At 38.3% G+C, this 16,274-nt stretch overlaps 1 protein-coding gene across 10 annotated transcripts in view; it reads right to left on the minus strand.

Annotated features, from left to right (window-relative positions):
• The window catches only part of LOC137251523 (myogenesis-regulating glycosidase), a 47,197-nt gene that overhangs the window by 13,516 nt on the left and 17,407 nt on the right, over window positions 1-16,274 (minus strand). For 8 of the 10 annotated variants that reach the window (XM_067786281.1, XM_067786277.1, XM_067786279.1 and 5 more), the window contains one exon: window positions 11,351-11,475. Coding sequence is in view for 7 of the 10 variants with exons in the window: in XM_067786277.1 (XP_067642378.1) it covers window positions 11,351-11,475 (125 nt within the window). In the remaining 3 variants the exon portion in view is untranslated. The other 2 variants (XM_067786282.1, XM_067786285.1) reach the window with 2 other exon arrangements.

Genomic DNA, 16,274 nt, shown 5'->3' on the forward strand with positions numbered 1-16,274 from the left:
TGTGCATGATATCACTGTTTAGCATCGGCTTAGAGATAGCAGCACCCCTTAGTTTTGCTAATATTCGTAACACTACCCTCCACCTAAATCTGATCGTCCCGATTGACAAATCTGCCGATCTAAACGTTGCCAGCCTTTCCAAATGGACCACTTTCATTTTGGTTCGTGGTTTACCGATGGTTTGTATGCGGTAAACTACATCGTTGATCCGTTTTACAACTTTGTATGGGCCTTCCCAATTACACTGCAATTTCGGGGACAAACCTTTTTTACGTTGTGGGTTGTATAACAGCACCACATCTCCTTCCTGAAAACCTTCCGAATTAACTGCTTTATCGTATCTGGCTTTCATCTTGTCACTCATAATCTTTGTTCGTTGCCTTATTAGATCGTGTATTTCTCTCAGCTCTTCTTCCAAAACACCAGTGGATTTCTTCACATTTCTCTCCGCATCGGCATCTATCCCAAACTTCAAATCAGCTGGCAGTCTGAGGTCATTGCCAAAAATTACTTTTACAGGGGTTTGGCCCGTTGTCTCATGCACTGCTGATCGGTAAGCCATCAAGAATAATGGTATGCGGGTATCCCACTCCTTATGGTACTTGTCTATTACTTTCCTTAAGTGCTCCTCCAATGTTCTATTGAATCGTTCTACCATACCATCGGATTGAGAATGCAATGCAGTTGTCCGTGTTTTTCGAATGCCCAATGATTTACACATTTCCTGGAACATCACAGCTGATTCGAAATTCCTGCCTTGGTCAGAATGTAACTCCATTGGTACACCATACCTTGCAACCCAATTGTTTATAAACACTTCTGCTACCGTTTCCGCTTCTTGATTTGGGATTGGGTATACATCTGGCTATTTGCTGAAATAATCCATAACTACCAGTACATATTTGTTTCCGCCGTTGCTAGTAGGAAATGGACCGGCGACATCCATAGCGATCCTTTCAAATGGCGCACCTGAGTTATATTGCTTCATCTGGCCAAGACTTCGGGTTCTGCGCCCTTTCGCTCTGCTGCAAACCTCGCAGTTCGCAATCCACTCAGTGACCGACTGACGGCGACCAACCCAATAGAATCTATGTTTAATCTTCTCGAGCGTCTTCGTGATTCCAAGATGACCTCCGCTTGGACCATTATGCAGCTCGCTGAGCACGTCAGGAATCCTCTTTCTGGGACCAACTATCAGTTTCTTCTTGCATTTACCATCCTCACTCTCCCTTACTCGATGAAGGCATCCGGATATCAATTCTAAACTGTTCCACTGTGCCCAATATGACTTCGCAATGGGACTCTCTGATGACATCTCTTCTCTGTTTGTTCTTTCGTTTCGTTCGAGCCCTTGCATAACACGTGACAGATCTGTATCTTCTAGCTGACACTTTCTTGGATGTTCCTTGTCCCATTCATCTGTACATGTTATAGTCATTAGCCGGACAACTATAATGTCTTCTTTAGCCTCGGATTTTGAACAGTGTTTCCATTCCAAAGTACATGGTCTTCGTGACATTGCATCGGCATTTCCATGGGTACTACCTTTTCGATGCTCAATGGAAAAGTCATAACTTTGTAGTCGCTCGATCCACCGTGCCAATTTTCCTTCCGGGTTACGGAACTGCAGAAGCCATTTTAAAGCTGCGTGATATGTCCTGACACGGAATCGCTGGCCAAAGAGGTATTTGTGAAAATGTTTAATGCACTCTACCAATGCCAACAGCTCTCTCCGCGTAACGCAGTAGTTCCTCTCTGGTTTTCCAATCGAACGGCTGTAATATGCAACTACCTTCTCCTGTCCATCGACTAGTTGTGATAAAACGCCTCCTATAGCATATCCGCTCGCATCTGTATCTAGAATAAACGTTGCTCCTGGAATCGGATATGCCAACATTGGGGCAGTGGACAAACGCTCTTTCAATGTTTGGAAAGCTACTTCTTGCTCCTTCTTCCATTCAAAAGCTTTATCTTTTCTTGTAAGCTCATGGAGGTTATGGGCTACGCTGGAAAAGTTTGGTACAAATCGCCGGTAATATGTGCACAGCCCAAAGAAACTTCTTAATTCATGCAAGTTCTGTGGTCTTGGCCAATCCTTTACTGCCTCTATCTTTTCATTCGCTGTACCTATACCTTCTGTCGTTACCTTGTGACCCAAATAATTTACTTCCTTTTTAAACAGCGCACACTTTTCGGGACTTAACTTCAAACCAGCGCCAGCTATTCTCTGGAAAACTTCATCTAAGTTTTTAAGATGTTCATCAAAGTTTTTGCCCAATACGATGATGTCGTCCAGGTACACCAAGCATGTTTTCCAATGTAGTCCTTTCAATACCTGATCCATGAGTCTCTCGAAAGTAGCTGGTGCATTACATAGTCCAAAGGGATTTACTGTAAATTGCCAAAGACCATCTCCGACGCTGAAGGCTGTTTTCTCTTTGTCTCCCTCCTTCACCTCCACTTGCCAGTAGGCGCTTTTCAAGTCCAGTGTGGAAAACCATTTCGTACCAGAGAGCGAGTCCAGAGTGTCGTCAACTCTTGGCAATGGGTAGCTATCCTTTTTCGTAACGTCATTCAACTTCCGGTAGTCCACGAGAAACCTCATTTTTCCATCCTTCTTCTTTACAAGTACTACCGGTGAGCTCCATGGACTAGCTCATGGTTCGATGACGCCGCTATCGCTAATTTCTTGTATGATTTGACTCACAACTTCCCGCTTCGCCAGTGGAACACTACGTGGTGCTTGACGGATCGGCCTCGCATCTCCAGTGTCAATTTGATGTTTCACAACATTGGTTCGGCCTGGTTTGGAACCATCCTGGTCAAATAAGTTCGCGTACTTTAGGAGAAGTTGTTTTGCCTTACTCTGATAGGCTTCCTCTAGCCCCTGCCGTGATGTCATTTGAAAGATCAGTATTACTAGATGAAACATGTTCCTGGAGCTGTTCACAGTTAATAACTACTTCGGCCTCTTGGAATCTTCCCAAAATAGCTCCTTTGGTCAAATTGAATGGTGAATTAAACTCATTGAGTACTCTTACCGGAATACGTCCATCTTGTTTTTTCATAGCCAGGGTTTTTCCTACAAGTATGTTCAGTGCAGATTTATTTGCTGCTTCGACAACCCACAATTTGTTTGTCCCTCAATCTCCATAAACCTTTGCCCAGATGACTGCTTCTGATTTTGGTGGTATTTGCTGACTCTCTTCCACCAGCACTCGTTTACTGCTGTTGCCTCTCTCGTAGCCGAAATTAAGTGGCACATCCATGTTCTTATATCGCATCGTCTTGCTTTGCATATCGATTTTAATGCCTTGGTTGATTAAGAAGTCCACTCCAATTATAATTTCATCAACAATACCTGCCACTATAAAATTGTGTAATACCATGACGTTCCCAATTGCTACTTCACATTCTACTTCTCCAATTACCTGGGTGTCCTCTCCCGTGGCTGTACGTAATCTTGCTTCAAGCAATGGTCTTATCTTTTTGTTGACTAAGTCTGATCGAATGATGGAATGGGATGCACCCGTATCTACAGTCAGTAACTGTTCCTTTCCATCCACATGTCCTCCGACAGTAAGATTGCTTGACCTTCTTCCAATTTGCGAGATAGAGATTATGGGGCATTCAATTGAGGGAGCCAGCTGTCGCCCCTTGCGGCTGACTCGCTTTAGTTTAACGATTGAGTGGTCTTGGAGATTTGCTCATCTCCTTCTGCTCTGCGTTTACGACCACCCACATTGTTGGAACTGTTAGGATTGGTATTGCAATAACGTGCAATGTGACCTGGCTTCCCACATTTAAAGCATTTGACGGCACCATCGTTTTTCTGCTGCGTTCCTTTTAATGCTTCCAAAATTGTGTCTACCCAGTCTGGCCTTTCCACTTCCACGCGATGAGCTTTGTATGCCGGCTTACTCAAAAGTGACGCTGTTTCATGAGTCAGTGCGTGGGACACCGTTTCAGCAAATGTTAGTTTTGGATTCGCATATGTAGCCCGCTTCGTTTCCACATCTCGTATGCCATTTATGAAGCTCTGGATTCACCCTTTCAGTGTATTCCACGGGTGCGTCCGCATTTGCAAGATGAGCCAATCTTTCAATATCTGAAGCAAACTCCTGCAATGTCTCATGTCTCGCTTCCATAACGTCGTTCTACAGCAGCCATCAATGCTTCATAACTGTTCCGTTCGTACTCTGGAATCGTCTGTAAGATTTCCGCTGAAGGCCCTTTCAATGCCACGAACAGTGCAGCAACTTTATCTTCCGCATTCCAGTTGTTCACTGCTGCGGTCTTCTCAAACTGTAGCTTGAAGACCTGGAAAGGAACAGAACCGCCAAATGATGTAACTGCTCCATATGACCTTTTAACGCTTCTATTTCGGCATCAAATTTCTCCTCGAGTTGTAAAATTTTTGCATCCTGTTCTTCCAGTTTCACAAAGAGCTGCGATGATACCTGTTCCGAAATTTGTGCCGACATTTCAGATATACGTGCCTCTTGCGCTTCCAGTTGAGATGCCAAATATGTCTTCTGTTCTTCCAATTGTGATGTTATACGGATTTCCTGCGATTCCAGTTGGGATCCCATATATGTCTTCTGTTCTTCCAATTGCGATGTTATTCGGGTTTCCTGCGATTCTAGTTTTTTTTCCATCATGGATGTTACTGTCGACGTTTGTGCAGATATTGCAGCTAATATTGTGTTCAAGTCTGTGTTCGCCATTGTCTGCGGTGTTTCATTTTTCTCCTCCAATTTTGTTGTCTCATCGCCATCAAGATGAAAGACATACTCGTCCACATCAATTCCTTCTGCTTCCATTGCCTCTCGTAGCCGTGGCTGAAGTTCAAGTTTAACGTCGCTTGTATTCAATCCACGGCTCTCCAACTCCTTCTTCAGTTGCTGGATCTTCAATTCACTTAACTTTGCCATGTCCTTGTTGTGCTGCGGAATTTATTCAACAATTCCTCTTCTGACACCAATTGTAACGAATTTACTTGCAAATCCTCTTATTTGCCCTTTTGCTAAGTTCGTATCACTAAACTGTTGAATAAATAACTCCAATATTGAATAATGGAAAAATAGCCTTTATTAAAGTATTTCACAATAACACTTATACTTTGCAACTAGCTGGCTTAATAACCAAACTGATAGCTTAAATGAAACTGACTTTCAAAATAATACTGCTATGGCTCGCTAGATAGCGTCTTAATCGAAACTGCTTGATAGCTCAAATCAAACTGAATTCCAGCGCCTCTACATTTGCTGCCTTTTATACTCTCTGATTTCAACGTTCGTATCTTCTAGGCGCTTCCAGAATCTACTAGTTGCCATCAGATCTCAAACTTCTCAGCTGTAACTACAATTGCACGATTTTATAGCTTCTCTCATTGCATACTTTCAGGAGTATCTCAGATATATGCATGTGTTTGTGCATTTATTCTCCGCTGCTCGCATACGTACATGGTACATATGTAAAAAAAAAAAATGGTACATATGTGTAGACGCAATTATTGTTTCGTTTATGTAGATACATAATGATTGATCTATGGATGTGCATGATATCACTGTTTAGCATCGGCTTAGAGATAGCAGCACCCCTTAGCTTTGCTAATATTCGTAACAATATTTAAGGGTTAAAGAAGTATCAACCAAGTGAAGAAGGATGAATGAAAAATCAATAGGCGTGGTCTCCAACATACGCTTCTTAATTAGAAGAGGTTAAGAAGTAAGGTCCCCTACCAGAATACTGTCTGTCATATGACTGTCATCTGATTGTCAGCAATGTCAACCTAACGATCAGCGCCTCATACAAATTTTCTATCACAAACTTAAGGGGACTTGCGCAAATGTGATGTAAATAACTGTGTACGTGTGAGTTTTTGTCTCCTTCTTATATCTGCTGGTATCTGCTGTATGTTCTTTTGTTCTGTACCAGGTGTCCGAAGCTTTCCCAGTTTGAGTCCTTTTTCATGATTATAGGCTGTCGATGGGTACATGCGGACATGCGTGTGCGAACAAAGGAACATACATAAATTTGAGTATCAATGTTTACGTCATCGCAGGATCAGCATTGGCAATTACAAGTGTGAGTGTATTAGTAAAACTATCAGCGTTTCTTGTAGGGTCTTTTCTTTTGTCCCTTTGCAAAAATAGGATGGGTTGAGGCGTGTAATTTTTTTGCCATATACATAAAAACGGATTTCAAAACTTTTCGAAATATTTTTTCACTTATTTCATAAGCATTTCATTTTTTTGGCATTAAAAAAAGTGAAAAATGTCATACCAACAATTTTTTGTGTGTTTTCTTTGGTTTGGCATTTCCACAAAGCTTAAGACATGGTGGAATCACCAGGTGAAGTAAATAAAAAAAGACAGAAGATGTACGCTATCTGAAACGGTAGTGACGTATTTTCAACGGGCAGAAGAAAAAATTGGAGTGGAAAAATAAATACCTTGCTACGAAAGCCATTACAGAAACTGTTTTTTTCAGCATATCAGTGCTACCTAACGCTAATGTAGAAAGGATACACCGGACCAGTGCGAGTTTACATTACTTTTGGCATCGAATAAAAATAAAAAAATAAAAACAGTGATGAGCGGTAAAATTCAATGAATGCGTCTAAAGTAAACTGACCTCAACTTCAACTGCAGCTGAAAGGTTCATCGAAAAACCGGACATAATAGGGAGAGGTGTTATCCATTATTTAGTTGAACTGTAGTAACTTTGCGCACTTAAATGGTCTTCGGGTTTGATGAAAAGTTTTACAGTCCAACTTGGAAGTGATCATAATACTTTTAAATGTATTTCCATCGCTAAAAATGCATTGCTATTGCCATCTTGCCCTGTTGGTTTGTCGTTGAGAGTCGGAAATAAAACACTACATATGTTTATACAAACTTGACCAGAAGATCCCCCAAAAACTCCTGACAGTTGACTTCATGATGTATTACTAATATTACAAGTTATTAATTACTAACATATGTCAGGGGATTACTAGCCCCGCGGCAGGCGGTCTAGAACCAGAAGATGCTGATCCGATCGAGCCGGATTCATATATTCTATATTACAATCCATAACTGTAACATTCCTCTTATCTCACTTACTTACTTACTTAATTGGCGCTTAACCGTTTAAACGGTTATGACCGTCCAACAAGGCGCACTAGTCGCTTCTTCTCTCTGCCAACCGGCGCCGGTTGGTCCTCTAACTTAGTGGTCTGATTTTTAGGGCAAAGCAACAACAGTGAGTTAAAATTTGTTGTGACTGTATTTAGAATTCCAGTGTTTTAGCGAAGTTTTAACATAAATAAGGTATAATACGACAGTTTTGGTGTTCTTGTTGTATGAAAGACAAAAAACTTCCTCGAAAGCCTTCAGTAGCTGAACAGGCTAAAACACTTAGTTGGATATGACGTAAATACAAGTTCTATGTTTTAACATTTAATTTTTTGGAACCAATTAAATATACGCATATAGGCGTAATATTTTAGCACGGCATTACTTATCTATGGATGCCAACACCAAAGATAAACAAATAATGAATCTATGTAATTAAATCCAGTAAAGGTCCATCGATATTCACCTACTAGTTTATGTGAAAAAAAGTGGATTATTTTACTCATGAAAAATGCAAAAAACATTTTTTCGGGGACAACATTGGTGAAAATTTTTCAGATAGCCGAATGACAGAACAAAGAAGAATTTAGAGCGAGACAATTGACGGCTTACTTCACCTGGTTATTCCACCATGGTTTAAGAGAGTGATTTTAAAATTTTTTTAAAAATAAAAAACCATCATGGCCGCCAAGATGAGTAAATGGTTTTACCTGGTAATATTTATGAAGTAATCGAGATAGATATACATATGTAGATAAATTAAAATTATCTGCATTGAAATAAATTTTAATGTTGCCATGTCCGTCTTTACGAAACTTGGTATATCTAGGCGCGGAATAGAGCTGTAAGGAAAACGGAAAACGCACAATAATCAAGCACACTTTTTTGATATCGAAAATTTCGAAAAATTGAAAATACGATAATTCATTACCAAAGACCTTTAAACTGATGAAACGGACTGTTAAAGTAATGAAAAAAAAGAAATTGCGAAAAATTTGGAAAATGGGCGGGCCGACATTTAGAAGAAGAAAATTTTTAACTCCTTTAAGTTATAAATCCTAAGCCGTTGAAGATATTATATTGAAATTTAGCAGGGAGGCTGTCCTTACTATTATACATTCACTTTATGGAAACTAACAAAATCGTTTAATTTTTAAGAAAAACCAATATCAAAATTTGGAAAAAAGGCAAAATTGCGGTAAATCATTATCCAAAGATAGATAAGATGCTAAAACTTGACATGTTGGATGACTTTATGAATAAAAACAGAAATTGTGTTAAATTTTGAAAATAGGCGTGGCGCAGTAAATCGAAAGCCGTTGACGATATCACGTTGAAACATGCTCAATGCATTTTTCTTAATATTTTATTGTGAAAAGAGATGACGTCGGTTGGCGACTACGACCACTTAAAAAAATCGATACCGAAACATCGCAAAATAGGAAAAATGCCTTAATTCATTACGAAAGACCAATCAAGTGACGAAACTTCATATGTTGGTTGAGTTTATGAAGAAAATTAGAAATTTAGGAGAATCTTGGAAAATGAGGGGGGCACCTCCTATATTTATAACGGAAGTTCCATAAGAAAGTGAGCCTTGGAGCGCAGATAATTTTTCTTATAAAACTGGAGACAGTGCGGATATTAATATTGTAAAAATCTTCAATCAACGCAAAACTATTAAATTTAATCTTGAAATTAATTTTCAAAACCTCTTTTTACTCTTAAAGTAAAGTGCTGATTTGACGATGATAATTAGGTTGAAATGGCTTGTTTTGAGAAAGCTGTCTCAAACGATTTGGGATTGACCACTTTAATTAATGAAGCTGATTCAAATACAAAACTATATACATAACCCTGTATTCTTATTATTTGATTTATAGGGCATTATTAGCTTTGTCCCACTCGTGACAAAAAAAGTTGGAAGTTGTTATTCTAAATTTTGCAAATCGTTCTTGTTTTCATACCGGTTATATAATGTTAAAAACTCGTTTCAAATATATTCAACAATTCAGTTTTGACTTCTTCGAAGTAGTTAAGGAATTATTAAAGAATGAACTATGTTCCACCCGTGACAACCAGGCAGTTCTTAGAAAGAAATTGGCATTGCTAATGCGCCTTATAATCCTTATAATACATATCAACTATATGTATACGTTCAGTAGAAAATTTTATCAAAATAAATACGAATACATAACGTGCTCAACCGTTTCCTCCTGTAGCTCACACTTTCTACACCTGCTGTTTAGACGAGGCCTACCTTATGAACATGTGACGCCAGAAGGCAGAGTCCAGTTAGTATGCCTATCGTGAGCCTTAAGCCGTCTCTCCTCACAGATATGAGCCACTTTGTGGGTCTGATATCGTAGGCTATGCACATGATCTTAGAAATTTTGCATCCCCGCGCTTTTATCCACGCCTTTTCTGCTTGATGGATCATATGCAACTCAAGTCTCCTTTTAATTTCTCCCAAACGGATTGAGACGTCGGCCTCATCGGCCTTTTCGTTACCTTATATACCTTTATGACCGGGAACCCAGTATAGATGTGTGGCCCGGCCTTAACGAAAGTTGATGAAGTACTATGTGGGATTATTACCTTCATCGCCGCCTGACGCGGCTGCAGCTTAAGCATATTTCCTCCAGAATTTCTGCTGCTTTCTTCACGGCTATAATTTCCGCCAAAGGTGCTGCAGTAATCTGGATCTACTTATTTCTGGATAGATACAGTAAACAGCTGACCCGACCCCTCCCATTCATTTGGAACCATACGTATACACATGTAGAGTATGTTTTGCCATTTCCACACCCTGGCACCAACTCTCCGGCTCAATTGTGGCCCCAAGATCTCTTTCGAAGCTCAGGCATGGGACCATATAATTCGTTAGCCCGATATTAGATAACGTAAACGTATACGCGTGTAAAAAAAAACACGGCTAATATAAGTTTTTTTACATAAAAGTACTGACTGAATGTTAATTGTCTCAACCCATCAATTAGAACCTAAAATATCCAGCGGGTTTTATCAGAATGCTTCAACAAAGATGAAATATTGCGTACAACTGTCCCACCCGTGTCGATGGAACATCCCATAAGAAGAAACCCGTAAAGTTTTGCAAGCCCTAAATCATAGATTTCATGTTGAAATTTGGCACGAAGGTTATCCTTATTATATATGTATATTCTTTGGGAAAGTAAACCTTTTAATTTGTTGAATTTCAGCTCTCAGTTTGGTGTTCCCTTTTATCGTTGTGATCTGCAACGAAATTACCATGCCCCCTTTGTAGAACTTTTGAACGCGTTCTTACTGGTTCTGCCGTAGCCTTTGATTTATTAGTTTAGAAGAAATTTTAGCTCAAACTTCTGTGCTGTTGGTCCTACAAGTGTGACTACTACCCTACAAAATCCTTGGGTCATGTGGTCCACTTATGTCATGTAATGCTGAGCTGGAATATGTGCCCCAGTTCTAGGACATCGCAATGTTAATTGTGTCATACTGGAGTACTCCATGGATTACTCTGATATAATATTGATCTGGAGTATATGGTCCAGTCCTAGGACATCGCAATGTTAATTGGACCATATTTTTTGTATGAATTGTGGTTAATTTTGGAGCACTCGCTTGGTCCATAGCGAGTACTCCATACATTCATGTATGGAGCACTCGCGATTTTTGTAGGGTAAATATCCACCTCTACATACATCTGATTAGCACCCGTTCGAAGGTAGTCATTATACCTGCAGTGCAAAAGTATTGCTTTGCCTGCAGCGTGATTACAGTTGTGGTTATTCATTTAACCTTATGAATGGTTTGTTAATCGTATACATTTACGATGTTTATCAATCGAATGTCAAACATGTTTGTTGCATACAAATTACGCAAAATTGACAAATTTGGATTTTTATGTGTAAACCAGTTGGAAATTTGTTCAACTCAATAAGGGTGCATGATATTTGATTTTTGCAATGGATACCAGAGAAAAATAAAAGAATTCGTTTTAAAATACATAATTTGCACAAATTTGTTTCAGTTAATTCACGATTAACGAGTTGTTTACAAAAATTTTTGTACACCTACCTTAGTGGTCTTCATTTAAGTCGTGTCTTAATGGTGATTTACTAAGGTCGAAGTGAAAACCCTTGATCACTTTTCTATGTACACTTCAAATTTTACGAGTACTTGGTACTTAGAGATATTAATACATGCATACATATATACTACATACGTACCGATTTTTTCGACGTGCACTACTAAATAATTCTTCATCGTCACTTTCTTCCTCCTTCTGATTAACGGATGATGTACTTCTTTCAGGCACAGTAAAAGTTACAGAGTTGCAAATATCGTCATTTATCTACATACATACAAAATAAAATGGATTAGTAGTTTTATAAATTACTTCAGAAAAACTATTTACAATCAGTGATCGTGCCGGTTGTGTTCTTCATAATGGGCGCTTTCAGCGAACACTATTTTTGTTGATACGTTGAAAACATGTTTCCGTCAATTGAGTGATAGAAAATTTATTGTCTCAACGGCCAAATGAAATGATTTTCCATAAACTTTAAGAAAAAGGACTTCTTAAATAGTTTTTCATACTTCACTATAATATTTTCATAACCAACACTTTAATATATGTATCAATGTCAGATAGCCGAATTAACACGGTGCGTTCAGAAAAATTTCACTCAACGATTGATCAACACTTGTGTTCGCTGCAAGCGCTCAAAAAAAGCTAAATTAAACAGTTATTTTTTGATTCATATCATAAAAGTAGTATTCATGGCGGAATCAAACAAGGTGGCAGCACGGTGACATACCTACAAACATAAATAAAAGTTCCATGTACTTTGTTTTTTTTTTAAATCGATGGATTTATGTCAAAATCGTACTGCGACTAAAGTTAAAGTATTGTAACGAATTTGCTGCAAATCCTCTTATTTGCCCCTTTGCTAGGTTCGTATCGCTAAACTGTTGAATAAATAACTCCAATATTGAATAATGGAAAATTGGCCTTTATTAAAATACTTCACAATAACACTCAAACTGTGCAACGAATAGCTTAATAACCAAACTGATAGCTTAAATGAAACTGACTTTCAAAATAATACTGCTATTGCTCGCTAGATATCGTCTTAGTCGTAACTGCTTGACAACTCAAATCAAACTGAATTCCAGCGCCTCTACATCTGCGGCCTTTTATACTCTCTGTAGAGGAAGTCACTAACTTGTTTAACGATATTTGCCATCGCTTTATTTGCGAATCGATAACTATAACGATTTCGTTATTCAGCAACTATTTTGTATCGATATTCGTTAATCGACGATCAGCTGTGTTGTTAAATACATGGCAAATGAATTGGCTGCGTTAAAAATCACGAAATTTACATTTCTGACAATTTTAGTTAAAAAAGAAAAACGGAGCTTTAATTAAATACCTTCAAACACGAAAAGCTGCTTTATTTATAAATCAAATGGCATTTGAGTACTTGGCATACGTTTTATCACAAGATGAAGAGTTACTGAGGCCATCGCCAGTGGACAGACGCCTTCTTAGAGAAGTAGATAACCCATTCCACCTGAATGCAACGGAGTTTCGAAAGCTGTACCGACCCCAGACTTGGCTCATGATATTATTTCTCAACTTGATGGTCAATTAAGGGGTACAAGAATAACTGCGATATCAACAGAGAAACAGGTAAATCATGGAATTTCATATAATTTTCAATTGAACACTATTATAAAAATTTCAGGTTCTAACTGCTTTACGCTTCTTCGCAACTGGTTGTTATCAACGGCCCGTTGGAGAACAATGGGGCATATCAATGAGCCAATCGTCTGTAAGCCGCTGTATACATCGCGTAACATATGCTATCAACCATTCTTTGTTTTTCGATAAAGTAAAGTTTCCAATGACTCAAATAGAGCGGCAAGCTGCGAAAGATATTTTTTCTGCGTCACCTGCACCATTTGTGGGAGGTACTATTGGGGCTATTGATTGCACTCATGTGTCGATCATGAGCCCCAGAAATCATGAAGAGGCATATGTAAATCACCATGGATACCATTCAATAAATGTACAAATGGTAAAAGCAATAATTCAAAGAAATCTATTGCACTTTTTTGACTATAATATATTTTTATATACAGATTTGTAACCCCAACCTAAAGATATTGAATGTCAATGCTAAATTCCCAGGAGCAAGGCACGATGCATTTATCTGGAGCTCCTCTGCAGTACGGAGAGTGATGCAGAGAAATTTTGAAAATGGTAGCCGCAACATGTTTTTGATAGGTAAGTGTGTTTAATGCACTGAAATTTCCCAGAAAATAAAATCGCACACAAAAATACTTGCAGGTGACTCTGGATACCCTTTAGAACCCTGGCTGATGACTCCTCTACCTAACCAACCAGAGGGGAGCCCAAAAATTTCGGTACAATAAGGCATTGTGTAAAGCTCGAAACCCAGTCGAGAGACTTTTTGGTGTTCTCAAAGGAACATGGCGATGCCTATCACAGCAAAGGACTCTTTTGTATCATCCAGGATTTACTGGTAGAATAGTTAACGCATGCGCAGTGTTGCATAACATCCGATTAAGTGAACCCATACACGAGCGTGACACTGAATACTTAGATCAAAGCCCAAGTGATAGCAATGTTAATCAAGGCGCACCCTCTTCAATAGCGAAACGTGTTCAAGACCGACTTCTTCAATAGCGAAACGTGTTCAAGACCGACTTATTGCTAATTACTATACTTAAGTACAGACTTAACAAACTTATAAATAAAAAAAGCTACAGGAATGTAAAGCAAACATTTTGGCATTTTGTTTTATATTTGGTCTACTTTGGTAGCGAAAACTTCCATCATACCGAACAGTCAAACTTAACAATATCATTTCAATAGAAACGAACTTCCTGTCCTTTAAAATTAAAATAAATACTTATGAGGTTTTAACACAGCTCAATTTTATACATAATACATTTATTTGAATGTAAAAAATTCATTCATTCGTTTACATAGATCGATTTCTTTTGGAAATTATTTTAAAAAATAGCTACTTTGGTAGTAAAAACTTCGATTCGGTATCGTCAAACTTAACAATATGTACCTGCCTTATCTAAAATACAATTTGCACTTATTGAACTGGCACTTTCACAGAATAAATTGGTCATTGTTCTAGTGAATTCATTAGGATAATTCGAATTAATATTTGTAGCATCAATAATAAAATTTTTAGAATCCATCATTTTTTTTTTAATATTTTTACTTAACACTTAAAAAATATAACTCAATATGCAAGTATTAGAAGGGAGAGCAAAGCGTAACGAAATAGTGTACAATGTAAATAGTACGAAGTGACATTCATAGATCAATGTGTATAACTGTTAATAAAACAGGATTATCGTTATCATTAATATTACATGGCGCGTCAAACGAGGTTTATAAGATTGATTACATTCACGACGGCGGCTAGGTGTAGGTTCTATTATATACCTGCGGCGCAGCGGCATATGCCGGTGTTCTTACTTTAAAAAACTTGATTTTTCTATTTAAAAAAATAATACTTGTATTAAAGGAAATCAACGTTTCGGCCATTTCGAAAAGATCCTGGGTTTTTGCCTAAAAATCTCGCGGATCGTTCAAAAAGTTTCAGGAGTAGTTCCTTGCGGATGGACTGTTCTTCATTTACTTACTCCAGGGATACTTCGAACCTAACCCCGGTTTTAGGAACTGGTACTGCTGCGTCTGCCGAAAATAAATAGAAATAGTTAAGATGGTAATACTTTTGTCTGTATGTCGCGTGCAAAGCGCAGTTTTACCGTAGAAGATGTTCTGGGCTAACTCCTCATTCTCGTCGTCGACACGATTTCTTTAAATCATTTGTACCTCCTTGCTGGTCACGCACAAAGGCGACTTACGGTTGCTATTAATGGTCTATTAATAGTCATGACTCTCGTGACACATTTTTTACGATTAGCATCAATGCTGGCCTATTTGTGATCGCGCCAAATGGCGCCTCCAGTTTTTTCGCGTGTTTTTTAGAACCACAAATCCGGATGTGCGAACAGTAGCAATCCAGACAACCAGTCGTTTCCACGCCTCCTGGCCCTCACACTATATGCCAGCACAGAAGCTGTAGGACTGCGATCTCGAACTAATACCTTCGTTGACGTCACTTACCTGGAAGTTCTAGGTGTACCTCCAAAGACTTTCTGACAGATTTTTTGTCGCGCTATACTCTCGATATACATAAGAGAAACACCTTGAAACTTTAGGCAGTAAGGGTGCCGCCCTCGAAATCATAAGCAGTCTAAATGGGTATTATTGCGTAACTCATGGGTGATAATCATATAATATTCGGTGCATCTGCATAATTTTAATTCTATAATAACCCTCGATAAAAATTTTAAAATAGAGACCAACATTTGCGGACGTTTGTGTTCGAAACATTGATTTCATTAGTCTTCATTAAACCAAAACGATATTTTAGAATAAAATTCGACCGAGTTATATTTGAAAGTATAATACATAGATACATGAATAGAAAGCGACCTATGATGCCCGACTTGGCTCATATTTGGAACAAATATTGCATACACTCCGGTAGAAGTGACATCAAAATACTTTGGAGTTGGAGGAGGGACAAGCATACGTGGCGCCGAGTCGAATAAAGTCTTTGGAAGAATTATGTATTGAAGACTTAGATTGTAGCAAATTGTCAGGAAAGAGTCCTTGTAATAATGAGTCACTAAATGAACTAAATAGAATGAGAAATAATAGGCAATTAAATAAAGACTAAAAACTTGAAAATAAAATAATTAAAAAAAAAATTTGTAAGTTAAACGGTTTTATTGAAAACAATACTTACATGAAGTAATAATAATATTAAAAGTTAGAAAATAATTAGGTAAGTCCTAGGTACTAGTCATCACACTCCTCATAAATCTAGGGCGTTGATCAGACAATTAAATAAAAGCGTTGGACGCGTCAAATTTCTATTGATAGTTATAAGTAAGACCAACTGAACCTTAATCAGGTTATGCTACGCCTTACATTTTTAATGGTTCGAGTTCGTCATTTAGTGAACCATATAGCATTGAATAGCTCTTTTGTCTGCATGCGAGCTTAGAAAACCAATTATATGTTTC

Source organism: Eurosta solidaginis, chromosome 4, assembly GCF_040869045.1.
Source record: "Eurosta solidaginis isolate ZX-2024a chromosome 4, ASM4086904v1, whole genome shotgun sequence".
Lineage (NCBI taxonomy): Eukaryota > Metazoa > Arthropoda > Insecta > Diptera > Tephritidae > Eurosta > Eurosta solidaginis.